The sequence below is a fragment of the Rhinatrema bivittatum genome, chromosome 8 (assembly GCF_901001135.1).
Source record: "Rhinatrema bivittatum chromosome 8, aRhiBiv1.1, whole genome shotgun sequence".
Lineage (NCBI taxonomy): Eukaryota > Metazoa > Chordata > Amphibia > Gymnophiona > Rhinatrematidae > Rhinatrema > Rhinatrema bivittatum.
In genome coordinates this window covers 93,088,003-93,115,061 of record NC_042622.1, presented here as the reverse complement: position 1 = coordinate 93,115,061, position 27,059 = coordinate 93,088,003, and the positions used below count along the sequence as shown (strand labels likewise).

At 42.8% G+C, this 27,059-nt stretch overlaps 1 protein-coding gene across 1 annotated transcript in view; it reads right to left on the bottom strand.

The window, feature by feature from the left end:
• COL5A1 (collagen type V alpha 1 chain) overlaps positions 1 to 27,059 on the bottom strand; it is a 385,801-nt gene that overhangs the window by 245,843 nt on the left and 112,899 nt on the right. Inside the window, 2 exon segments of the mRNA XM_029613239.1 lie at positions 21,567 to 21,729; positions 22,386 to 22,599. Coding sequence (XP_029469099.1) covers positions 21,567 to 21,729; positions 22,386 to 22,599 — 377 coding nt within the window.

Below are 27,059 nucleotides of genomic sequence, written 5' to 3'. Positions count from 1 at the left end.
TGGGGGGGCGGGGGCAAGGCAGAAGGTTCGCCTAGGGCGCCTAATATCCTTGCATCGGCCTAGGTAAAGGGAATTTGGACTCAAAACAAAAACCATCAAGGGCCCTGACCTTGACGGTCTGGGAAACTGATAAGTGCAGAAACTACCATAAGCTTGCCGGGCAGACTGGATGGACTGTTGATCCTTTTCTGCCGTCATCTCTATGTTTCTATATTTCTATGTAAGTTAATAAGAAAAAAGTAGGATGATTGCTCCTTGGGACCAATGCTTACTGGAATTAATGTCATTTGACACCACTGCTTTAGAGAATTTTCCTTTGCATTTGTGCCTTTCTGAAGCTGAATTCTTTTACTGAATATATAAGGTCCTTCATTTTCAGTTTAAACCGATTTTCACCCATAAATTACCCAATTTTTTGAAAAGTGACAATTGGTTTAAACCGATTTTCACCCCATTTTAGGATGATTAAAGAGCAGCTCCAGAGCTGCAGATGCAGTGTCTCAAGGCCTTCAACCACTGCTGGAAACCAGCGCGGGCCAAAACCCCTGCAGCGTTTCAAGTCCTGCCCCCTCCCCCATCAGCAAAAGCGCTGGTCATCTCGTGGCACTGATGTGTTGTTTCAAGTCCTGCCTCCCCCTCCCACCAAGCAGCCAAAGTACCTGCTCCTTGTTGCCGCCAGTGCAGCCTTTGAAGAGGGCCCCACTCATTAGAAGCACTTCCCAGTGGGCTCCCTGGCCCTACGAGAAAGAAATGCAGTGCAGCAGAGCACGGGAGCCTCTGCAAGCTGCTGCCAAAGGAGATAGGAGATATCTGGAGCCGCCACTAGTAAGGGTGAATGCTGTTTCAATGAGGGCGAAAAGGGAGGTTCTCGAAGGGGATGACAGGGAAAGACTGGGACATGGCTAGGCAGGAGATGCAGGTAGAGATAGGGATACTGCTGAGAGGGTGAAGAGGAGAATCCACTTAAGATTCTTTATTGTCCTGGCTTCTGTCCACCAAAATAAACTCCAATATTTACCCAGAAAAACAAGGAGTCACCGATTTTCTCCTGTTTTTGTTCTTTTGTTCTTTAAAAAAAAAAAATGAAAATGAAGGTCCCTATGAATACAAGAAGTCCCTCCCAAGAGAAAATCCATTATCTATAGGCTACAGTTGCTAAGACGTTGAAGAATGGCGTCTTATGACGGGCCATTTCTAGAACTATTTCTTACTTCCTTTAAAACCTGTGCTCAGATTTGTTTCTCCTCCGTTAGTCCAAGAGGACTGGGTGGTTGAGCCAACAGGTTAAGTGTAATAGCTGGGATTATCTACACTACACAGTGGTTGGCTGAGGGAATCAAATATCTTTTTGGATAATTAAACATTGTCCAAACTCACCACCTAACAAGAACTAAGGCTATAACATATATACTGGAAAGAAAGAGCAATCTCCAGGGACCTTCATCTAAACAAACTGTAAGTAGCTACTGCAATAGAAATGGTTAATGCCAAAGGCAACCCTGGTCTTCCATTTCCACTGGTGGTGTCACTTCCTCCAACCACAGGGACACTGAGATTGTCTTGTGTTATTTACTGTGTGCAGTGGGCCTACATTTTTACCTAACATTAATAAAAAAAAAAAAAAAAAAGAGAGATTTGCTTGCTACAGTAGTATGCACCTGGCAGAGAGCTGCGTTCAAGCCCAGGGCATTGACTGGAAGTCCCCCACAGTTTGGGCTATGATGTCGGCTTGCTCTAGGATGAGATCCTTCTCTGTAGTAGCACCTGAATTGTTGAATAGTCTCCTGCTGGAAGTGAGACTGGAACTGAACATCCTGGCCTTTAGAAAAAAGATCAAGGCAGTTTAATTCTTGGAAATTGACTGAATGTTGGCTTTTGTGGGTGCTTGGGCTTATGGGCGGCTAATGCAGATGATCAGAAACAGTGTAGAAATATTGGACACTGGGATTCTTCAGGGCTTTCATCATGCAGAGGCAGTCAAAAGATGCCAATACCTTGATTGGGATGCATTTTCAATTATTTTATGTTTGGTGTTTAGATGCACATTTGTAAACAGCCTTGGCCAGAAAATGTAAACATTTTTATAAATGAATACAGCGGCAAGAACAGACAACCTCACAATGAGCCCATCCTCAAGCATGGGCAGGCCATGCCCACAAACAGTCTCACAATGTGACCTGCACCGGTGCTCCACTGCGTCAATAATACTAGATATTAAACAAAGGAGATCTGATGGAGTGGGAATAGTATTATGGAATATCAGAGCAAACCAAAGAGATACTTACAATTCATGCTTTCCTACTGAAATTTGATGCTAATAATCATTCCATCTCTCAGCCAAGGAGAGCTCTAAATCACCGTAAAGCACAGTCAAGCTGAAAGGTGATGGGCTGTTTGAACACCTCTTGCGTACACAGCACTGTACAAAGTAGTATGAGAATGGAATTATTACTGGTACAGGATAATGTAGGTACCTTACTACAGTACCGAGTTTTAAAACTATCTCACTGCTAGACAGTAATAGTTAGGATTGGCAACTAGCTCCAGTGTTTCAGGACAGGTTGATCCAGTCCTGGTTTTACCCTATTGCATGCTGGGACTTATTCTGATTTCCCTATTGCATTCCCTAAGAAAATCAAATATATGGGGCAGATTTTCAAAGGGTTACGCGTGTAACCCCCGAAAAGCTGCCCCAAGCTGCCCTTGCGCGCACCAAGCCTATCTTGCATAGGCTCGGCTGCGCGCACAAGCACCGGGATGCGTGTATGTCCCAGGGCTTTCCAAAATGGGCGGTCCGGGGGCGGGGCCAGGGGCATTGTGGTGGTCCGGGGGTGGGGCCGGGGGCGTGGTGGCGGTCTGGGGGCAGGGCTGGGGGTGTTCCTGAGTCCTCCGGCACAGTGGCTGTGCCGGAGGTTCTCGCGCCGGCAGCTGGCCAGCGTGCGCAAGTTACGCCTGCCTCGGGTAGGCGTAACGCGCCAAAATAAGGTAGGGCTGGGGGATTTAGGGTTAGATAGGGGAAGGGAGGGAAAGGTGGGGGGGAGGTGAAAAAAAGTTCCCCCCGAGGCCGCTCTGATTTCGGAGCGGCCTCGGAGGGAACGGGGAAAGCCATCGGGGCTCCCCTAGGGCTCGGCACGTGCACGGTGCACAAGTGTGCACCCCCTTGCGCGCGCCGACACCGGATTTTATAACATGCACGCAGCTGCGCACGCATGTTATAAAATCGGGCTTAGATTTGTGCGTGCTGGGTTGCGCACACAAATCTACGCCCATGCATAAGTTTTAAAATCTGGCCCTATAAGTACCTGGATGCAGGGGAGTAAAACCAGAACTGTATCAACCTGAAAATTTGGAGCCAGTTGGCAACCCTAGGGTAGGTTGATAGTGTAAGAGTTAAATAAACTTGTCCAAGGACAATCTGTGGTAAAGTCAGAACTAGAGCTTGTGACATTTTTTACTTTTATCCTGGATCCTGATCCTTGCAACAATGTTTGTCTACATTACAGTTTACTTTCATCTTCTGTTCAGCAAGTTACATTATGTTTCCATGACATTCTGATGGTGGTTAGTGCCATGTATTGCCTGCTCATGTCCTGTACAGTTTCATTCTTCAGAATATTGTATGCTGAGATCCTATGTATGCCAGGCAATCACAGATGACATAATATTAGAAGTGTCCCAGGAGACCTGGATTCAAATCCAACTTCTGCTTCTGATGCTCACTGCGATGTTAGGTAAGTCACTTTATTGTTACTGATTTATAGTCATATTGCACTGAACATCTAAAGAGAATGGCATAGTACTACGCTCATTAGTATTCCAGAAACATGTACGCCGCTGTGTTGGGTGGCTTGGGAACACATTTTTGATGGATGGATTACAAGCATCCTTTAAAGGGGGGAAGAACAATGGAACAATGCTATTGCTATTAGTAGTACCCAATTAAATTTGGGTATGCTGATATACAGAATGATAGGGTAATGCCTATGTGAAGTCTTGATCTCATGGTCCAGGATTTTTCTTGACTCCCACTGGTTAGATGATAAATTGGATGGACACACAACCTCACTGAAGGAAACCCAATGGCACTTGAAGAAAAGTTTAACTTTTCTGGGTAAGGTTTTAGAGTGAAACACAATAATTGCTCTACAAAATCAACTCTAAAATGGAGGCTTAGCCCAACACAGCCTGAAACAAATTAAAGTTTAAAGAAGGAAAAGAAACATCTATTCCGCTCATCCTTTGTCACAGTAAAGATGTTGGAGATGTTACACTGCTTCTAACAGAACCTTATTTGTACTTGGACTCGCAGGTACTGATCTTCCAAACACAGTACAACCAGCCCAAGCTTCCCAAAGAATTCTTAATTAGAAACACACTCGAATCCAAGCTACAGCTATGACAGAGACAACAATATTCCAGTGGAGGATGCTTTCACCTGCAAGTAAGGCGCAGTTCTTAACATTTCATAATTTGTACAACTTCTGGCCAACTTGATCACAAATTCTTCACTCATTGGAGATTATACCTATCAGAAAAAAAAAAGCTTAAGGGCAGGCTCTGCCAATAATCAAAACTGAAAAGATTTGAGAGAAGTTGGACTTTTGCCCCCCTGGCGCTGTCAAACATTCATAGAGATACTTCAGTGGGTTAGTCCAACGCCTGCATGTTGTCTGTATTTAATTGTAGGAAGATGACATGAGAAAATGTGATGCAGATCACTGATCAAACCAGTAGGAGTCAAGAGAAATCCTGGACCATGAGATCAAAACTCCACATAGTCATGTCCCTATCATTCTGTATATCAGCATACCCAAATTTAATTGGGTACTACTAATAGCATTGTTCCATTTTTCTTCCCCCTTTAAAGGATGCTTGTAATCCAGCCATCAAAAATGTGCTCCCAAGCCACCCAGCACAGCGGTGACTACATGTTTCTGGAATACTAATGAGCGTAGTACTATGCCATTCTGTTTAGATGCTCAGTGCAATATGACTATAAATCAGTAACATAATGAATTATTTCCTATTACTAGTTATTGGATATGTCAAGATACCACAATGCATCCTGCAAAATAAGCAATACAATGGAAGTTACAATGAAAATCCTTAGCTTAGCAGACCTTGAAGCAATATGGCAACAAAGTAGTACAGCCTGATATATCATTGGCTTTTGACGCTATTTGTCATAAGAAATTGATTGCTAGATTAAGATCTGTTGGGATAAGTGGGGTTGTATTGTAATGGTTTCAATCGTTTTTAAAGGGAAGCAGGAAACTGGTTTGTCAAAATGATGGTTGTTCTGATTGGTATTCGAGTGATATAGGTGTGCCCCAAGGGTCTGCAGTGTCTGCTGTGCTTCTTAATGTATATGTTCATGCCATGGGTAAGGTAATGTCCTCATTTGGTTTAATTTACAAGTTTTATGCTGATAATGTACAATATTTTATTCTTGGTTCAGTTTAAGGGGAGTTGCCTACTGAGACATTTTATGTATATAGCTTCAGCATTATCCAAGACTGGATGACAGAGTATGGCTTCATTCTTAATTGTGGAAAAACCTCTATTCTACAGTTGGCAAAGGGCATTTCTCCCAGAGCACCACTGGAAATCTTAAACTACAGGTAAAAAAGGGGAGGCCTGCAATTTATGGGTAACTATTGATTCCAAAATTTCATTAAAATCCCAAGTAAAAAAATTGCAAGGCTAGTCTTTTACAGATATTGTTTTCTTAGGCCAGAAAATGCTCCTGCTAGAGGAGTTTATGTTAGTAGCACAGGCCGTTGTTCTTAGTCATCTAGAGTACTGCAATTCTGTATATTTGGGGTTGCCCAAATATTTACAACAGGTTTTACAACTGGTACAAAGCGCAATGGTGTGGATAACGTTTGGACCATACCAAGGAGTATCCCCCATACTTGAAGCAGCTTCACTGGCCACTGATTTTTCAGCAGATACAGTTTGACTGTAACACATAAAGTCATTTATGCTGATTCTCATTGTTTGGTGGATAAAATTAATGAGTATGTGCCCAGTCGCTCTTTAAGCTCATCATCATCTCAGATGCTATTTAAGATTCCAGCTATTAATGATTTTCAGCTTCAGGTAACTAGAATGAAAGCATTATCAATAGTTCCATTATTATGGAATACCTTGCCTATCGAAATATGTAGTAAGCGGAATTATTTGAAATTTTGTAAAAAGGTTCAGGCATTATTGTTTGTGCAGGCATTCTCTGGCAGCATGAGTTAATTTTAAATAGATTTTTGATGCTGTGGAAAGTGTATTGTCCAGCAGATTGTTGAATTATGTTATGCTTTATTTGTTTTTATGATTTTAATATTGTCTTTGTGTGTGATTATTTTTTTGCATATGTGCAACTGTAATATGCAATGAACATGTTGAGGAATTTGCAGAATACAAATTTGCTAAATAAATTAATTAATTAAGAAAGGTCCATATTCAATGCTACTTATTCAGCTTTGTGGCATGTTTTAAATATTCGGCCATGGGTCAGCAACCGCCTCTTATGGACCTCAAGTTATAATGTATTGTACCCATCATTCCCTAGGTCAGTCACTATGGTGCTTCATCATAAGGGTAAGGGATATCGTTAGCAAGGCCAGACCACAGTAATTATGCATCAGTGTAGCAAAAGGCTTAAATATCACAAAGAATGCACATTGATCCCTCCACCTCCACTCTGCCTCATGTGATACACAGGGACAAAATGGAAAATAACTGTAACCCTGGGGGCTGTGTTTATGTTCAGGCTGTGGAGTAATCCCACATTCAATGGCCAATTTGGTTCCCAGTAATAAAGTTGGTTTGGTCTGCCACTGCATTGCTCACACAGATAAGGGAAACCCCTGACTGCAAAACTCATTAGCAGAAAGCATTCCAGCACACAAAGCTCTTCCAGTCATCAAACGCCACCATTACAGTCTACATTTAAATAGAGTCCATTTATAAATAGAACTTTTCCAATAACAATGCTCCAACAGAATAAAAATAAATGTTATTAATGATGTTTGGGTTTTAAAGTTTTTGGAAACGACTTTACCTTGAATATTTTTCCACATTTATCATCTTTAACTTCAAGGTAGCATGGGGAAAACAGATGGTGTGGCAGCTTTCCGGCACCGGAAGTCAGGAACAGCTGCATGCCACTGGTATTGCTACGTGGTCATTTCCTCCAGTGAAGCAGATGACCAGAAACAGTTTTATGTAAAACTGGTTGGCAAACTGCTATCACAATACCCTAGATCCATTTCCTTCTATTGCTCCGTATGCTTAAAAAAATATAAGTAACATTTAGGTTTGCTTTGTGCAGTTCATAAAAGTCTCTTGCCATGGGACACAGATTTATAGTATTTTCTACATCTGCAGGAAAGAAGAGTGCAAATCTCCTTCTTGACACAGTACAAACCAACAAGATTCTGAATGTCAGTAATGGAGTTTTTATTTCCCGAACTGTAACATATGTCAAGCTGTCCTGTCTTCAGAAATCACTTCATTCCTCCAGTCTTCTAGCACAAGGAGCTTTCAACACATTCATTTTCATGTGAAAGGCTGAAAGTTGTAACCCTTTAAATCTCATCCCAGTCCTTTCCTATTGTTGTAATCCTGGTTTAGGAAAGAGGATTGTGAGGACCAGAATGCACTAGGGATGTGGAGCAGAAAACTAGATTTTTTCCAAACTCTATAGTTTTTTGTTTCAACTTGATGAAGGGAGTGTGGTTCCTAAAAGCTAATTAATAAATGTGTAGTGGGAAGAAGGGATCACTAGTTATGCCCTGTCCACGTATGGGTGTACCAGGAGTTTTGGGTGGGAAGTGGCCTAGCAGAGTATTAAGCCCTCAGTATATCTGGCAGGAAGAGCCCTCTGGGTTGAGGTTTGAAACAGGAGAGGGACCGCCAGGGTGCAGGGAGCCTGGAGTGATAAACCCTTGGGCTGGTGAGTCCAGGAACTCCACCATTATCTGTTCGACTCTGCAGGAGCTCTTCTTCCCAAGGGGAGAGGCCCGAGGGCAGGAGCTAAGAAAAGAAGGGGTGGTTTCAAGAGAAAGAAAGCCCCAAGCAGGACCGGAGTGTGGAGGAGACCGGGGAGGATCAAGGGGTGGATTCAGCACAATCACAGAGAGAAGCCTGGTGGCCAAGGGAGTTGTAAGTAGATAACAGGACCATGCCCCACATAGCATTTTGTTTGCAGAAGAAAATGAAGTTGGGGGATATGGAGGCTGATTCACATTCCCTTTGTGAGGATGTAAAGAAATGGTAAACTTTGGGTCGTGAACAATGTTAAGGGAGATGAGAAGGTACCTTTTACCTTTGCTCCTAGTGTGGATTGGAAAGAAAAAGCAAAAAACAAACTTTGAAATGTTTGTATGCTAATGCCAGAAGTCTAAGAAGTAAGATGGGAGAATTAGAATGTATAGCAGTGAATGATGACATAGACTTAATTGGCATCTCAGAGACATGGTGGAAGGAGCGGAGGACAACCAATGGGACAGTGCTATACCAGGGTACAAATTATATCGCAATGACAGAGAGGAGCACCCGGGAGGTGGTGTGGTGCTTTATGTCTGGGATGGCATAGAGTCCAACAGGATAAACATCCTGCATGAGACTAAATGCAAAATTTAATCTTTATGGGTAGAAATCGCTTGTGTGTCGGGGAAGACTATAGTGATAGGAGTATACTACTGTCCACCTGGTCAAGATGGTGAGATGGACAGTGAAATGCTAAGAGAAATTAGGGAAGCTAACCAAATTGGTAGTGCGATAATAATGGGAGACTTCAATTACCCCAATATTGACTGGGTAAATGTATCATCGGGACACGCTAGAGAGATAACATTCCTGGATGGAATAAATGATAGCTTTATGGAGCAATTGGTTCAGGAATCGACGAGAGAGGGAGCAATTTTAGATCTAATTCTCAGTGGAGCACAGGATTTGGTGAGAGAGGTAACGGTGGTGGGGCCACTTGGCAATAGTGATCATAATATGATCAAATTTGAATTAATGACTGAAAGAGGAACAGTATGCAAATTCATGCCTCTCGTGCCAAACTTTCAAAAGGGAAACTTTGATAAAATGAGAAAAATTGTTAGAAAAAAACTGAAAGGAGCAGCTACAATAGAAAAAAGTGTGCAAGAGGCGTGGCCATTGTTAAAAAATACCATTCTAGAAGTACAGTCCAGATGTATTCCACACATTAAGAAAGGTGGAAAGAAGGCAAAATGATTTCCGGCATGGTTAAAAGGGGAGGTAAAAGAAGCTAGTTTAGCCAAAAGATCTTCATTCAAAAATTGGAAGAAGGATCCAGCTGAAGAAAATAGGATAATATATAAACGTTGGCAAGTTAAATGTAAGATATTGATAAGATAGACTAAGAGAGAATTTGAAAAGAAGTTGACTGTAGAGGAAAAAACTCACAGTAAAAGCTTTTTAAAATATATCTGAAGCAGAAAGCCTGTGAGGGAGTCAGCTGGACTGTTAGATGATCGAGGGGTTAAAGGGGCACTTAGAGAAGATAAGACCATCACGGAATGATTAAGTGATTTCTTTGCTTCAGTGTTTACTGAAGAGGATGTTAGGGAGGTACCCGTAATGGAGAAGTTTTTCATGGGTAATGGTTCACTTGGATTGAACCAAATCACAGTGAACCTAGAAGATGTGGTAGGCCTGATTGACAAACTGAAGAGTAGTAAATCACCTGGACCAGATGGTATACACCCCAGAGTTCTGAAGGAACTAAAAAATGAAATTTCAGACCTATTAGTAAAAATTTGTAACCTATCATTAAAATCATCCATTGTACCTGAAGACTGGAGGATAGCAAATGTAACCCCAATATTTAAAAAGGGCTCCAGGTGCAATCCGGGAAACTACAGACCGGTTAGCCTGACTTCAGTGCCAGGACAAATAGTGGAAAGTGTTCTAAACATCAAAATCACAGAACATATAGAAAGACATGGTTTAATGGAACAAAATCAGCATGGCTTTACCCAAGGCAAATCTTGCCTCACAAATTTGCTTCACTTTTTTGAAAGAGTTAATAAACATGTGGATAAAGGTGAACCAGTAGATGTAGTATACTTGGATTTTCAGAAGGCGTTTGATAAAATTCCTCATGAGAGGCTTCTTGGAAAAGTAAAAAAGTCATGGGATAGGTGGCGATGTCCTTTTGTGGATTGCAAACTGGCTAAAAGACAGGAAACAGAGAGTAGGATTAAATGGACAATTTTCTCAGTGGAAGAGAGTGGACAGTGGAGTGCCTCAGGGATCTGTATTGGGACCCTTACTTTTCAATATATTTATAAATGATCTGGAAAGAAATACGACAAGTGAAATAATCAAATTTGCAGATGATACAAAATTGTTCAGAGTAGTTAAATCACAAGCAGATTGTGATACATTGTAGGAAGACCTTCTGAGACTGGAAAATTGGGCATCAAAATGGCAGATGAAATTTAATGTGGATAAGTGCAAGGTGATGCATATAGGGAAAAATAACCCATGCTATAGTTACATAATGTTAGGTTCCATATTAGGTGATACCACCAAGAAAGAGATCTAGGCATCATAGTGGATAATACATTGAAATCGTCGGTTCAGTGTGCTGCGGCAGTCAAAAAAGCAAACAGAATGTTGGGAATTATTAGAACGGGAATGGTAAATAAAACAGAAAATGTTATAATGCCTCTGTATCGCTCCATGGTGAGACCGCACCTTGAATACTGTGTACAATTCTGGTCGCCACATCTCAAAAAAGATATAATTGTGATGGAGAAGGTACAGAGAAGGGCTACCAAAATGATAAGGGGAATGGAACAGCTCCCCTATGAGGAAAGACTAAAGAGGTTAGGACTTTTCAGCTTGGAGAAGAGACGGCTGAGGGGGGATATGATAGAGGTGTTTAAAATCATGAGAGGTCTAGAACAGGTAGCTGTGAATCAGTTATTTACTCTTTTGGATAATAGAAAGACTAGGGGGCCCTCCATGAAGTTAGCATGTGGCACATTTAAAACTAATCGGAGAAATTTCTTTTTTACTTAACGCACAATTAAACTCTGGAATTTGTTGCCAGAGGATGTGGTTAGTGCAGTTAGTATAGCTGTATTTAAAAAAGGATTGGATAAGTTCTTGGAGGAGAAGTCCATTACCTGCTATTAATTAAGTTGACTTAGAAAATATCCACTGCTATTACTAGCAACGGTAACATGGAATAGACTTAGTTTTTGGGTACTTGCCAGGTTCTTATGGCCTGGATTGGCCACTGTTGGAAAAAGGATGCTGGGCTTGATGGACCCTTGGTCTGACTCAGTATGGCATGTTCTTATGTTTTTATGTTCTTAAGAGGAAATGTGGAATAGGGAAGCAGTATTCCATACTTTGGGGTACAAATTATTATCGTGTTGAAAGTTTACTTTGGCTGAGTGCCCCATGAGCTCTGATTTATCAGTATGGTGTCTATAACCTCTATATAAAAAGTCCATAGTTGTTGGCTGGACATTCCAAAAAGTAAAGGTTGAATGTGTGAAAAACCCTAGAGTGGCGTGAATTCCATGGGACCCCCAGGTGTGGCCAGCGCATAAAGTTCTAATGAGGGGCAGGGTTCATGGAGTGGGAGGATTATGGATATATCTCCTGACCAGGCCAAGAAGAATAACCTATTCCACTGCCTCTACCTGGGTCCACTTCACCATTTGCATGACACCTTTTAGGACCCCGCCAAATAAGTTAGAGAGGCTGACTATTAGTCCAAGTGTGTCGAGACCTTCTCATTATTTTATGTACCCCATAAGGGAGTTACAAATGTTTTATGTTAACCTAGCTTATATATTTTTTATTTATTAACCTTTATTTACACACCAAAAGCCAGAATAAACTGTGCTAAGAGAGTCTTAAAAGTACAATTGAATACCATGCTCAGAATATAGGATATAAGGACAGGCTGAATTCCAGCTCAGGTCTTCTACTCCTAGGGTCATCCTGGACGGGGGATGCTGGGGAGGCACCATTCACAGACCCTGAGTGGGGAGTCATAGTCACTGTGGCTGGATTTAGAGCCCAAGATTGTAGGGCCCCTGGTCAATGACTGCACTAAACAGAAGTTGGGAGGAGAAAAGAAATAGTGGGAAATAATATCCCCAGGGAGTTGCAAATGGTGGTTTATGGCACCAAATTCTACCTTTGGTTACAAATAAGTCAGAAATCCAAAAGAGTAGAAGGAATCTAGCAGGTCAAGAAACAAAAGCTTGCAGAATATGGCTTTTGAGAATGTAGTCTATCACATCATATCCACTCACTGAAACTTTCTTGTATGGCAATCAATTCAGCCCATAAGATGTTCAAATAAGACTGAGTAAGAACTGCTGTTGAAACCCTTGTACATCCTCATAAGCAAAAGGCTAAACTGGGCTCCATTACGGGTCAGCTGTACTAAGAGTCCTCTCCCAATTTTGTAGCTATGTGGTAAATGCTCAGTATGTATGACTCTAGGGCATGCCTCATGGCCACCATAGCAGTGAGTAAATATATCAAAGTGAGAACATCAAGAGTAGTAAGAGAAAGTCACAGGGTAGCAAAAGAATGCAGCTGTACATGTAAAAATCAAGGAAGGAAACAGAGACAGCAAGAATTTGAAGAAAAACATTTTTTATACTGTAAGACCATAACTGAACCTTCAACAACAACAGATCAGAAGTGAGGGAACACCAGCAACAGCCCTACTACTTTTCGATGGTACACAACATGGATGCAGTAAACCAAGTCACAAGTGGTGAGAAAATATAAATTAGGAGGCCAGGGATTTTCCTCCATCTTTCCATATTAGGTCACTTGTTTGGTTAAATTACTTGCTGACAGTAACATCAGTGGTCGTTAACTTGTTTCAACTTGGGATCTTCCAAACCATTCCAATCCTCATTTCCTACATTTCATTAAACGAAACAAATCTAATTAAAATCTTTGCACCTGTTATGACATTCTTCTACACGGAGTCATGCAAAGTACAAATTTTAAACCTCTCCCCCCCACAGACTACCAGAACATAACTTGAAATGTTTCCATGGCATGCAGCCTGCACTCTTAAAGTAAGTAGCTAAGGCAGTCCTAGTCTTACCCACATTACATGCAAGAAGACGTAGCTCTGATTTCCCAATTTAGTTTCCAAAAAAAGCAGGACTATATTTCTCTGCATGCAGCGGAGTAAAATCAGGACCAGCTCAACTTATCCCCCTGGACATAGAGCTAAATGGACATCCTAGTTTTAACTCTATCCTTATCACCTCCTCCCTCAGCATCTTTCTCCCCAAAGCTAGTCTCCATGTTGGCAAAAGCCCACAAACCCTTTAAAATGTATGAATTTTAAGTGTTTATTTATAATCTAAGGAACAGGGGATTTGCATGTGCATTTAACACAGGTGATAATACAGTTCATTTGGTAGCAATCTCAACTCTGGGTCAAAGGGTCATATCCTTTATCAGGAATTCGAGACATGCCCAAGGTTGGCACTGCCCCATAGTATTAGGGGAGGTGCTGCACTCTGGTGGAGGGTGTAAAGGAGCAAACAGGGTGGAGGAAATATTAGGAAAAGCATTGGGGAGAGAACAGCAGGGCCATAAAAGCAAAGCTTTTTAGATGTTTTAACTAACAATGCACAAATCTGCAACACAGAATCCTAAGTAGCTCCAAGAAGCTGTAGCTTTCTTTCAACTAGAGGAGGCATGGCTAAAGGTATCACGTTATGTAATACTGCATTCTGGAATTTTAGGCTTCAATAAGACTTTGCTTCTCAATTGCCTGGAAGAATGTTGGAGTCAACCCTAGAAATGAAGCTTCATTAATGGAGCATCCCAAAATAATTTATGACATAAATAATATGACCCTAATGAAATTAAGAGTGCCTGGTGATATCCACAAACCTTCTGCCCAGTGGTTTCTGAGTCGCCAGAATCTTTCAACCCTGTTCCAGCCTTAGGCTCATGGGTCCTTGAAGACCATTTGAAAGTCTAGCAGTACGAGACTTCAGAGCTCTGTCTCTCTCTACAAAAGGGAAGTCATGTTTTCCTTACAAGGCAAAGAAATGTATATTTAGCTCGGTCCAGCTGAGATTTACTGCTATGCTTAATATTGTGCACACCCCCACATTTCACAGCAGAAGAAGCCAGAAAGATCTCTTCTTTTAATAAGACCTCAGTGCAACTCAGTATCTCAAGCAATGAGTCTGATGAATGCTGGGATTTTTTTTTCCATGTTCTTGGAGGAAGTGACTCAGAAAAAAATACCCCTTCTTGCAAATAATCTGCAGAGGTCATTAGAAGCAAGGTCTGACTGCCAGGACCTTCCCCTGGGGCAATGGTTTTCATATGAAAAAGTAGAGCCAATCTCTCCTGAATCTGTATCACAGCCACCTGCACTCGGCAGGGAGGTGGCTGTAGTGGCCTCCAGTTTTCCTTTGGGCTCTGGCACAGAGCCCAGACTTATAACAGGCATGTGGAACAAACACGTGCCTCATCCATTCCTCCCTCCAGGAAAACGGTCCTGAACAAAAGCGGAATCAAACAGATTCCTACAAAACGCAACTTGTTTACAATCTGTGCTATTTTTATCTGAAGGTATTTGCTCATGTCTTAATGAACTCATTGCTCCCATTCATTGCCCCGACTCGTATTATAAAGGAAAAGACACAACCTAAGAAGTTTGCCTTAACTAAAATCAGGCAATAAAATACTGGAGTTCAGCCAAGAGGTCAATTTTCAAAGAAACATAAAACAGATAACGTAATTATCCTGCTAAAGATAGCTGTAGAAGTTAACAGGGGTATTCAGTGGGATAAACGTCCTACTGAATGTCCTTGAATAAGGTTATTCGTGTATACCGGTACCTACTGGGATAACTGAAACCTAACCAGTTATGTTTGAATATTGCTGTTAGGTTTCAAAGTTATCTGGGTAGTATACCGGGATAACTTTTAACTTTAACAGGCTGTATTCAAAAGTAAAACAAAAAAACGAGCAGGTCTACTGACTCGATCCACAAACCTCCCCACCCCCACTCCATCTCTGCCAGCTGAGCCCCCAGAAAGTTAGAAAACATTACAAGCCTCTAGGCCAAAAAGCGCCTTTCCCCTCCCCCCCCCAAATTGGCCAAATAATAATCATTCGGAAGGCCCCCTCCAGAAGGTCACCCTCTCTCTTTCTCCTCCCTCCCCTCCACCAGGAATCCCCCCAAGTCCCTTAGAGCTATCCTCCAGCTCCAGCATGTCCAGAGTAGCATAAACTACTACTACTTCTGTCAGACTATTACTTTGACAGCAATGCTGGATGTGCTGGGAGCCGGACAAAGGTTCTGAGCTTCCAGATGTGGTAAAGGGTTTCAGGGGGGTGGTTCCAGATGGGGAATGAGGGGTCAGGTTGGGTTGATGTGCAGTGGTAGGTAGCAGTAAAAAACAGTACCTGGAGTCCCCCATACACACACACACACACACACACTTGAAAGTTATGTGCCCAACAGTGGTGCATACCTTCACACACACACACACACACACACACACACCCAAAAAAACTGGAAGGAACATTGAGCATTATTATGGCCTAATGCCAAAACCTGTACAGTATATTACTTTTTCTCACAGCATACAGTAACTAAAGACAAGCGTGATGGTGCAGTATCTGATCTGATACTGATTTAAAAAAGAAACCAGGATGACCCTGCGTTCTTAATAAATCTGAGCTCCAAACCTCTCTTTTGCAGCAGCATTGCTTGAGCCTGTTTTAGTTTAATGCAAACATTTCTGCCTGTGATAATTGCCACAATGCAAATAAAAAATAACACACAAAATAAAACAACCAGGTCATTGCAATTGCAGTACTACTGCTTCCCTGAGCAGCACATGCTAGGAAATTGTCCCTGTAATCAGAAAATAGTCAACCTGTCACCCCTTCCCCAGTAATCTCTTCCTCCAGTTTCTGATCCCATCTTGGATATTCATCCCATCTTGGATATTGAGAAATACACAATGTAACTGAAATTTGCATTGTGGTCCTTCCGTGATGTCCTGGTCAGACCCAGTAACCAGGTTCCAATTCTCCAAAGCAGAATTCTACGCCTCAGAATTTCCATGGAAGATTCTCAATTTATCTCTATACCGCTCTGGAGTCATTGAATTATTATGCATTTAGTCCAAAAAATTAACCGCAACGACATAAATCGAATGTTATTCATCCAAGACAATACATCAGCTTATCCTGCCTTCCCCCAGGGTTGAAGTACAGCAGGGATTTGAGGACAACAAAGAATGTTGCAATTAAGATAAAGGTCTCTGCAGCAGCACTGATGTTTCAGAGCCTGATTCACTAAGCTATTTTCCCATAAACACAGGGTGGGAGAAAAACTTCATAGATCAGGCCCTTAACCTAAAGTTGTTAGCAATTCCCTTGGGAAAATGTGTTACTATAGGTTTTCCCCATTACGCCCACATATTATTTTTAACAAGAAAATAAGATTTGCTGGTTACTCTGGAAGCTCTGGTGACAAATCAGCTAATTTAGTGCTGGAGGGCACGATGGGGGCAAAGGAGAGAGAGGAAAACAGAGCGCTGTCTGGGGCAATGACATAAATGTTAATGGTCAAGACCTGGAAGTATGGGTGAAAGAGAGAGGAAAGCTGAGCAGAGAGAGAATCTGATGCACCACAGTAGCCAAGCTTCATATCGAAGACAGCATACGATGATGATGGTCCTTGACACCGTGGTCCCTTTGCTTTAAAAATACTGTCTTAATTCAGTGACCCTGCTGCCCTGGGGTGGTTAACCCTAGCCTACCACAGTCTCTGCTCAGGGATAGATAAGTGGAGAAAGCCCCACTCCCCATTCTTTTTTCCACCTGACAATCGCAAGAATGCAAAATAATAGTAATAAACTTGTTAACATTATGTTATCTCTGACAATATCTCCTGGTTGGCTGAACCTTGTGCTGAGAAAGCAAGGCATTTTTCCCTTGAAAGGTTGCAATCAGACCCTGTAACTGCCAGCCACAAACACAAGGCACAGTCTGCTTGCTGTGTATACTGGATAGACATTGCAGGTTAGCTTATGGTATCACTCCCTCTCTTCCCCCTTCTGCAGCCCTCAGACTTAACTACAAGTCATCCAAGCAGACTTTTGAGTCACGAGGATGTTCTGGAGCTAGCTGAATGATTCATTCCATATGTTGGAAATGCAGCTCGCTACGGCAGGGGCCCCTCTTTCAAAAACAATAGTGAAAATAGGAGTCTGGGGAAACCAGATACACGACCAATGCAAGCCAAAAAAGTACTCTGCACAGCACTAGGACTTGCAAGCCACGTACATTTGGAAGAAGCATGCCTGAGTTTGAAAACTACTGTGGCTTGCTACAGGGTGATTATATCACTCTATGTCAGCCTACAATAACTGGCAGTCCTTCGTCCCGTGCGATTCTGATAGCATTATGCTAGGCAACTCGCTCACTAAGCACCATGACAAGTTTTTTTTTTCAGTTAATAGGCGCTTGAGAAACCTTTTCTGTCGAAAAGTCATCTCTTAGCATGAGAGCCAGGAGCATTAAAATGAGCAGAGCTGATGCATGATCCTTCTGCTCCTCTTCAGAGTGAGACTCAATGAAGGCGACAAGGTTCAAGAGGGCCCTCTCTCGCCAAGGGTATCAGCCCTCCTCCAGGAATTAATATTCACCCACCCATCCCCTTCCTTCACGTCTGCATGGCAGTCATGCTAAGAAGACCACTCAGCTACCAAATGTTCTGTGAGATGGTTTGTGACCCTTTCATTTTCTCAGCAGAAGGCACCAAGTAGGGTTCTGCACGCAATCCAAGGTGAAAAAGACAAAACATCTCGGCACTATTCTGAGAAAGCAGAAAGACAGCGGTGATGCGTATGGCTTGTAAAGTTCTCCTAAAATCTCTTGTTAATGCAAACTGTTAGCCCCTACAGAAAGGGTGAGTTCTGGTTAATAGTTCAGAGAATTTACCGTAGCCCTTCCTGGTGGCTCCTGTTTGCATATGCAATGTCGTTTGACATCAAAGGATGCTGGCTTGTGGGCTTGGAGGGAGCGATGGTTATCCCATCCTTTAATGTCGTGTTATGTACTTTGTTGCTAAACTCCCAAACAGAGGATGTACAGCAACAAAAATGTGACATGAAATCAACATTGGCAGTAAAAGCCAGAACTGTAAATCAGCTCTTTTCAGCAGTCTCCCTATGGTGTGAATTATACAGCAAGATATGCAAATGTGGTTCACCTCAAAAGAGAAATCCAAGCCATTAAAAGTTTGAAATAACAACATCTGAGAAGTGATAGGAAGTTACTATGGCCAACCAAGTGGGACAGAACTCACTTCTACTTTCATGGAAGGCTGGAAAAAATATCTGCGGCCTTGCAAGAAGCAGCCAGAGCAGAAAGGAAAATGTGACGTTCTGGAGGTTAACTGTTCATGATACATAGCTTCAGCTCAAAATCATTGGATAAGCATATCGAGGGTCATTTTCAAAGCTTGCAGACTGATTTTCAAAGGGATGAAGCCAGTACCATGCATACTTTCAGGGCAGAATCTAGGGGGCTTCCCCCTGCTGAGACTGAAGAATGGGGGGGGGGTCCCTTCTGAGAATGAAGAGCTGTGGGGAAGGGGGGCTATTGACACCCAACACCCACAGAAGGGAAAAGGATGAAATGTTGGCACCGCAAACAGAAAGTTAACGAGCTGGGGCTCCTGTGGCAGCACAGGAGAGCCCCCAAGGCATGGGATTTGGGTTAATTGCTCCAATTCCCCTTTCCTCCAAGGATAGCCCTGCACCCTTTGCAGGTGCAAAGGGTGCAGGGCAAAGAACACGTGAGGATTTCAGAATGAAATCCCCGCCATACATCACCCCCAGCACTGCTCCTATTCCCTGTATGGAGCGGGGGCAACCTTTAAAGGAGTTTTTCAGTGGGCAAACACCCATTTATGCACAGAAATCTCTTTGAAAATTGCCCCCACTCTGAGATGCCAGAGTCTCTATCTCTATAGGGGTATCATAGCGTCATGGCAATTGTACCCCATACTGGCCTGCCAATGTACCCCAGTCCTCCTCTGGGTGATCTATGCGCATTGGAGACTGTCCAGCTAAAACTGGAGTGTGCACCACAGAGGGAGTCACACAGTACATACCAGTGATGGCGAACTCCAGTCCTCGAGTGCCACAAACGGGCCAGGTTTTCAAGATATCCACAATGAATATGCATGAGAGAGATTTGCATGCAATGCCTCCATAGGATGCAAATCTATCTCATGCATATTCGTTGTGGATATCCTGAAAACCTGGCCTGTTTGTGGCACTCGAGGACTGGAGTTCGCCATCACTGGTATATATACAGTGCTGATGGAAAGTGTGGTAAGAAATCATTTTAAGTAAATAAATAAATGTACAATAAACAGATGCAGCATCTCAGTACATCATTGGTGCTACACGAATGCCAAAGGGGAGTACATTAAACTCAGAACATTGACATCCTTTTGCGGGTCTTTTCTTTGGTACACCTTGGGTACTTTGCAAACAAAATATTGATGCCATGTCATTTCAGTGACAAATTCATGTTATTCAGGTCGCAAATCTGTACACGAATAACTCTAAGTACAGAGTTCACACAATATACATGCAAATGCTGGTGCTTTCTTACACCAAGAGAAGGTCGTCATAAAGATCCATAGGTGCAGCATATTTCTGCAGGGCTTACGATTCAGGTTTGTCCTTGTGACGTTCTGAAGACTCGTCCAGATGCTATGCAGATAACTATCTCATCATTCAGCCTTCTCTTCAGACAACATCCAACTTACAATGCATTTTTCTTGGCAGGGTATATAGGGAAAGTTTGGGAGGCTAAGGTTGCCTCTACCAGTGTCAAGCATTTAAATTACTGAACCAGACAAAAGGAGAATCTGCAGGAAACACTGGGAAATGCATTAGGCATGTAACATATGCAAACATGTCGGTCCATTTTCCATGGCACCCTACTGGGAATGCACCACAGGCTACGCTTGTCTGGAAGGATTTGCAAACAAACAGCACCACCCTTACAAGATTGCAGCTATGTAATACACACTTCTGATATGAAATGTGCCCTGTGACGTTTTTATAGCTCAGGAAGAAGACTCCACATGGGAACACTTGGAAACCACCACCCTAAAAATTGGGCCATCTTGCAAGCCCAGAAGAACAGAAATTCTGTAAACCATTTGCAGGGCTATTATTTCTCCATGTGGTCACCAGACACAAAAGAATTCAAGACAGATGAGTTAATGCTCTTTACACCACAGGAGCAGCCCTGAGCAGAGTTCTTGGGAACAGAGGGTGGCCATCAGTTACTTCATCCTGCCACCTCGGAGACAGATTCTCAGAAACCAGCTCACCCTAACAGCCATCCACAGGACTCAAATCAATTTGCTTACTTCTTCCAAAGACGACAGCCTGGGCTGAGAAGGTGCTGCTTTGCACCACAGAATGCACAGAACACAACTTGTACTGCAGGCCTTGGGTTTGGCCCTCTGTCAGACCACTCCAAAGAAAGCCTACCCAGCCTGCTTAAAGCCACAGAGAGAGAGAGAGAGACAGACCTTACTAAATGAATTTTCAGACAGAAATACTTTTATCCATTGGAAAATGGTTGGAAAATATTCACCTCTCACTGTCAGTTTAAGTATCACTCGAACACTACATGCATCTTCTGACAATAAAAACAGGTTTGCTGTAGTAATGCTACAAACAGTAATCAAATTAAGCTTTTTCTGAGTTAATATATTCTAAATTTGCTTCACTCCACAACAGCTATGACAATAGTATAACATCACAAAATTCAGAGGAGGAGACAGCAAAAACCTGAAATCATACCACCCGGCCCTACTGAAAAATATTTACAGATATTATTAATATAAAGGAATGGGATTAAGTCAGAGTGAAGCTCAGAATGGGTCACCTTTTCTTAATACATAAACTTCACTCTAAAGGTTCAGAGTTCGTTTTACTTCATCGATAACGGTATATGGAGCACATTCAGGTATTTCTCCCCTGATTCAGTATTTCTGGGGCTTCCAGCTCTGAGAATGCTATGTGGTGCTGTGAGGAAGAAAAAGAAAGGCCAGAACTTTCTCAGCACAAGCCAGAGCTCAAAGTAAATGAGAAATTACAAAATAGTTGCTTTAGTGTTCCTAGAGGTTCTCCTTCTCTTCAGCCAGCAGCCATACTATCTACTCAGAAAGTCACTAAATATATTGTTGTTTGGTGAAGGCAGATCCCATGGAGCACAAGAGGGCGTTCATGTATCTCCAGAACCCAAGACCTTTAGCTCCAGGAACGTCCAATCGCAAATTACAGTCCGTGTTAGAACGTGCGATTGTGAGCGGGCTAGACCTCCACGCACCAATGTGAAAAAGCACAAGTCACCGCTCAGAGGAATCCAATCGATATACTTATTCTTAAAGTCTAGAAGAAGCCAAGCATAGGGGTTTTGCCAATTCAACGTTTACTTGAGGAAGTATATGCCCTTACCTCAAATACTTCCTCATCCAATATTCTGGTCCCGAACACAATGATGCCATTGGTGTCGATGATGGGGTGCTCACTTCTCTCCAAGGGCCTAACTATCTTCTTTTTACAGTCCAGAACTAAGGTCACACTTTTCCTCTGCACGCTAATGGCTATTCGGTGCCACCTGAAAGTGACCAGGAAAATGTATGCCATAAAGTTGATCATCACATCAATCATAAGATACCATGTGGCAGATTCCTGATAGTGTGCTGTGGGCAGGGTCGGTGCAAGCGCAGCCGGTGCCCTAGGCGACTTCTGCCTTGTGCCCGCCACTCCCCCCCCCAATCGTTAGTGCCGAGCCGTACTGCACCGAGCCACCCCCATCGGTCTCAGGCCCACAAATCTCTACTCCTCTTTGCCGTGAGTGCCTCCCACTCGCGGCACCACCTGGCTGCTCTTCGGCGCCCCCTAGACTGCCTAAGTTCGCTTAATGGATGCGCCAGCCCTGGCTGTGGGCAATGAGAGCATGGAGATAGGGAATTGGCTCTCAGTGATCCCTTAAGTTTTACAGGGAGAATTCCTGGGGGAAATGAATAAATGCAAGATATTGTAAAATGCTGTACACTGTTTTAGTGCTTGGGCCTATGAGGAGCAGGGGCTTATTGGAAAAACAAATGTACCTAATTATTCTTCACTGTGCACATATGCAATAAATGCAGAATCTTTACAAAAGTGTGCACCTTCATATTATTCCCCCGAGCAGCTCCCTAGCCACCCCGTAATTAAGTTTTGGGGAGGCGGGATAGCCTTCTAAATAAACACATGAGAGACTGTACTTACTTTCCGTCAGATAGGTTAATGCCTCTAAAGAGAGGGTAGTCCTCAGGTCCTGGTTTGCCTGTGTGGTCTTCATACAGAAATACAGGAGACCTACCCATCTCCATTCCAATTTGCTGGATACCTTGCTCATTGTAAATAGAGACCAGGAAGGACTGGCCTCCTGCCTTTGGTCTGACAGTGGTTAAAATGGAGAATTCTTCAGGGAACGGAGATGCTAAAGGGGAAAAGGGTACAGATTAGACTTACTTTCAGGAGGTCCTACTGTGTAAAATGTCCCCCCTAAATCTTCTGCATGATAACTGTGTGCATGTGTGTGTATGTGTGTGTGTGTCTTGGGTTGTGGCATATAACCAAGTATAAATAAAACACATAGCTGCCAAAGATCAATAAGCACAATTCAAAGCATATATAGTCAATTAAATCTCTCTCAGACCTCTAATTACAATTATACATGATAAAAAGACATGGGGAGAGCTGGTTTTGGTTTAAGTACAGGAATCTGTACTCTTAGTTCACCTATCCAAAAGGGATAGAGAACCAGAGAGGAAGTTAACTGGATAGGCTGGGTGGTCAATTGATCCTTACCTGCCATCATTTACTATGCAAATTGACACCAGGTTCTGTGTCTGCTTGGTGAGTCTCTGGTGATGTAGCAGCAGGAGCAGCTGTCGGCAAGGGACAAGCTTGGCTTTGTGATTGGTACATTTACCGTTCATTGTTTTGATTTGCATGTTTTGTCATTTGTGGCATGGACCCCCCCTGGATAACTGGGCATTTTCTGTTCGATAGATTTATTCACATGTATTTACCCTGGGCAAATGTGTTGCAGGCAATCTTTGGCCTGGGCAGTTATAAGAATTTCTGACAATATTATATACTGCTTTCATCCAACAGAATCCCAACAAAATGCGCAGTCACCGCAGTCCAGAAGCATGCATGCAGCCCCATCGAGGGTGAAAGATCTGCTATTATCAATGCTTCTAACGTGGAGAAAGAATGATGTAACCATACTTTCTGTGGTTATTATTTCCCAGTAAACGGCCATGCGCATTGAGACAGAGACATACCATCTGCTTAGAAGGGTCAGACTAGCACAAGGGTATGGCTGTCCCCAGGTGACTTTGGCTTGGCCATGATTCAGGGTCTTCAAGGATGGGGGGGACATTGTCTTAAAAACCCCTAGTATTTATTTTTCCATCTATCTTTTTTCAGGAGGAAATACTAAGGCTATGAGCCAACTTTCCATCCAGCTACAATTAAGCACCTAATGCCACAGGTTCAGTTCAGACGCAGGAGGCGGCAGTTTGAGATTTTCATGAAATTCTGAGCTTGTTTTGGCTGTTCTGGTTTTACTTCTCGGTTTTGCCTTTTAAACTGAACACAAGCTTAGGTGTTTGCCTTCGTGTTGAACTTGAAAAGGAACCTTTTCCCTGAGGGCTGAATCGTGATGCAAGGCATGGCCAGGCAGGAGACCATCAGACCCACCAGGACAGACCTGTAGCATGAGGAAAATTTTAGCCTGGTGTTATGATTTCATCTGACCCTTCTCACCACTGCCCTCCCCCCCACCCAAAAAAAAAAAAAATTCTATTCAGGCTTCTGTTATCCTGCCCTTCATAATTAAAGTAAGAATTAATGTCAGAATGTTTTAAGATAAAAACAGAAGGACTGACCTAAAATCTCTGTCACTTATATGGGCACCTCCACATGCATTATAGACAATGTGTAACGGCATCAGTCAGTCTCTTACTGCTGGGAACCCTAAGTGAGTTACATGTACAAATAACAGATGATGAGTGAGGTATAAACCAAAGGAAGGGAAGAAAAATTATCTTCAGTAGATGGGCCTCCAGGCTGTGCTTGGTGGCCTGGAGACACTGCGCTCATCTCAAGTAACAAACAGTATCATTTTACACAAAGGATCAACATGACAGTTTTGGACGCTGGCCCATGGCTTGACAGCACTGCCGTTACTTAAGGAAACTGAAGTTAGGTCTCCATTCTATCGGAGAAAGCAGGAAGAAGTCGTGCATAAGCAGGGCTTAATTTCTGGGGGAACAGCCCGGGACACAGCTCCGCCACACCTTTCAGATTTAAGAGGCAGCTGGTGTGTGCTGTTCCAGGCCCTCCCCTCCAGGCCATCCACAGAGAAGATAGGGGAGGCAGTGAGCCTGCAGCAAACCAGAGAACAGCCACTCTGCTCCCTAATCCAGCCCTGCCCTGGTTTTCTGCGGGCAAGAGGAGGGGTTGTGTGTGATCCTGAAGCAGAGACTGCAGGGCAAAGAAGGAAGCCGAATTAGCTCAAACCTGAAACTTGGAAACAGCAGTGCCGATAATTAAGGCTTCGGCCCTGGCCTTGATGACTGGCACTGTCACTCACAAGTTTTGAACTTGTGTTATTTCAATCCATTTTTGTGAGTATTACCCAGGACGTTCTGACACCTTTTTTTCAGGACTTGATGAAGCAGAGCAGAGTTGGCAGTGTAAATCAGCCATGGTCTCCCTGCAGTAATGGAGTGTGAAGAATGTATTTGCATAGCTGCGTGTGCGTGTTTGGGGGACAGGGAGTTCATACCCTGGCCCTCCTCTCTCCCTGCCATCCTACTCCACAGTTGCACTTGCTTTATGTCTACAAATTAAGCCCTGTGCCTAAAGCTTCCGAGGAAGTTAGCTTGGGGTGAACACGTTGCATGGAGTTAGGCTCTCTCTGTGGATGGATGGATTCGATTTGATCTATAAATTATCATTCCACCAGAGGCTCAACTTCAGGTATAGTGGGCTTCACTGAGGTGAAAAGAAATGGGGATAAAGCCCTAAATCAATCATATCACCTTGTAGCATTGGAGACAACACTCCTAGCATGCCCAACTCAGAGTTTCCCTTTTCTCCAGACTGCTCTCAATTAAATGGAAAATGCAGCCACTGATGAAGACTTTTTTAAATTTATGGTGTTAATTTTCACATGCTGTTTACTTGCTTTTTTTTTTTAAAAGCACATTTTTTTCCATTCCAGGCACAATGATGGCTTCCTTTGGGTTTCTTGTGGGAATTGGGAAATAGAAAAAGAAGAAACCACTTCTGCTAATAATAATAGCACAAATAAACAGAACAATGCAGAGATTCAGCGCATCTGCAACATGAAGAAAGCTGTAAGGAGGACCTTTGTCCACCTTCTTGTCCGGACTTTCCAAAGGCAGACAAGGTATTGTCTGCCTTTGGAAAGTCCCCAAGGTATTGTGAATGAATGCTCTAGAGCTGTGGCCCTCAACACAGCCCCCCCCCCCCCCCCAGCCTTGTTTTCAGCATATGAACATGAGATATATTTGCATTTACTACACAAATCTAGTTTATACGTATGCATTGTGGATATCCTGAAAGCCAGCCTGGTCTTGGGGTAGGGGGAGAAGGCCATCTACAACAGCCAAGTTGAGGACCCGACCTCCATACTACACAGATTTGGGCTCAGACAAACACAGATTGTACCAGAAGAGCATGGATATTTTGATAGGATGTCTGGCCCCTGCCTCCACTAGCTCCAGATTTCTATAACAATCTCTTAACAGCTTCAGGGAAAATGGCAAATACCAAAATGCAAACTAGTGATTGTTGGCCCTATTTCTTGGGGGGGGGGGGGGTTTCCACCCAAAAAATATGCTCCAAGTAAGGGGAGATGGTAATGAATGCCAGACAGGGGTAAAATTCAATTTAAAGAGACAGGAAATGACAAAATGTTAATTAAAACTAAAAAGCATGGACAAGTCTGTGGGTGCTACTAGGTTAAAATGCTCTAAAATGTTAATCATTCATGTTTACTGTATTTATGATGCCTGGCGACTGTTATTAACTGCTATATAATTGTGCATGACAAGTCTTTGTATTTAAACACAGTTACACAGCAAAAAGACTGTTTTCAGCTGTAGGATTTCTGAAGAATGATAACAATGTGCCTACAGCAGAATTCTTTAGATAAGACAGTCTAAAAATTATTACCATTGCTATATAATTACTTTCATATAATAATGGCAGTGTATGCTGTAGGTAAGGCTAAATAGCAGGAACAGTAGGAGGGGAGACAGTGAGTGCAAAAAGGTTCCCTTCCCCTGAGAGCTTATAATCTAAGTGGATGAAAGAGCGAGGACAGAAAGCCTTTGCAACAGAAGGTTTAATGAACACAACTGCAGCATGAGAACTGCCTTTGAAAAGGACAAAAGTTTAAGCTTTGGAACATGGAAATTATGCCTTGGAAATATGGCCCCAAAACTGTACTGTCTGTTTTTCATAGTGGCATTCACTAGCATACACGGTATCTTGCCCTCTGAGCCAAAACAGCACTGTACTGTGCATTAATTACACTTAACATGAATCTGCCTGGCTACTCCAAATAAGGGTGTCGGGATCGTAGCTAGACAGTCATCATATCACACATTGTACCTGATGGACAGCCCGTAAAATTAGAACATTTTTTTTTTTTTTTTTTTTGCTGAATACCTTTGCATGACAAAGATTTCTATGAAGTGAAGAGAACGAAACAAATTAAGATCCAGACTCCATACAGAGGCAACAATGCAGAGTGAGCATCGCATGGCACCAAAACCTCTTTTCCAGAGCATGCTATGGGATTTAAGAGACTGAACCCTGCATGGGCAACTGATGATCAGAGAATGGGGTCAAAAG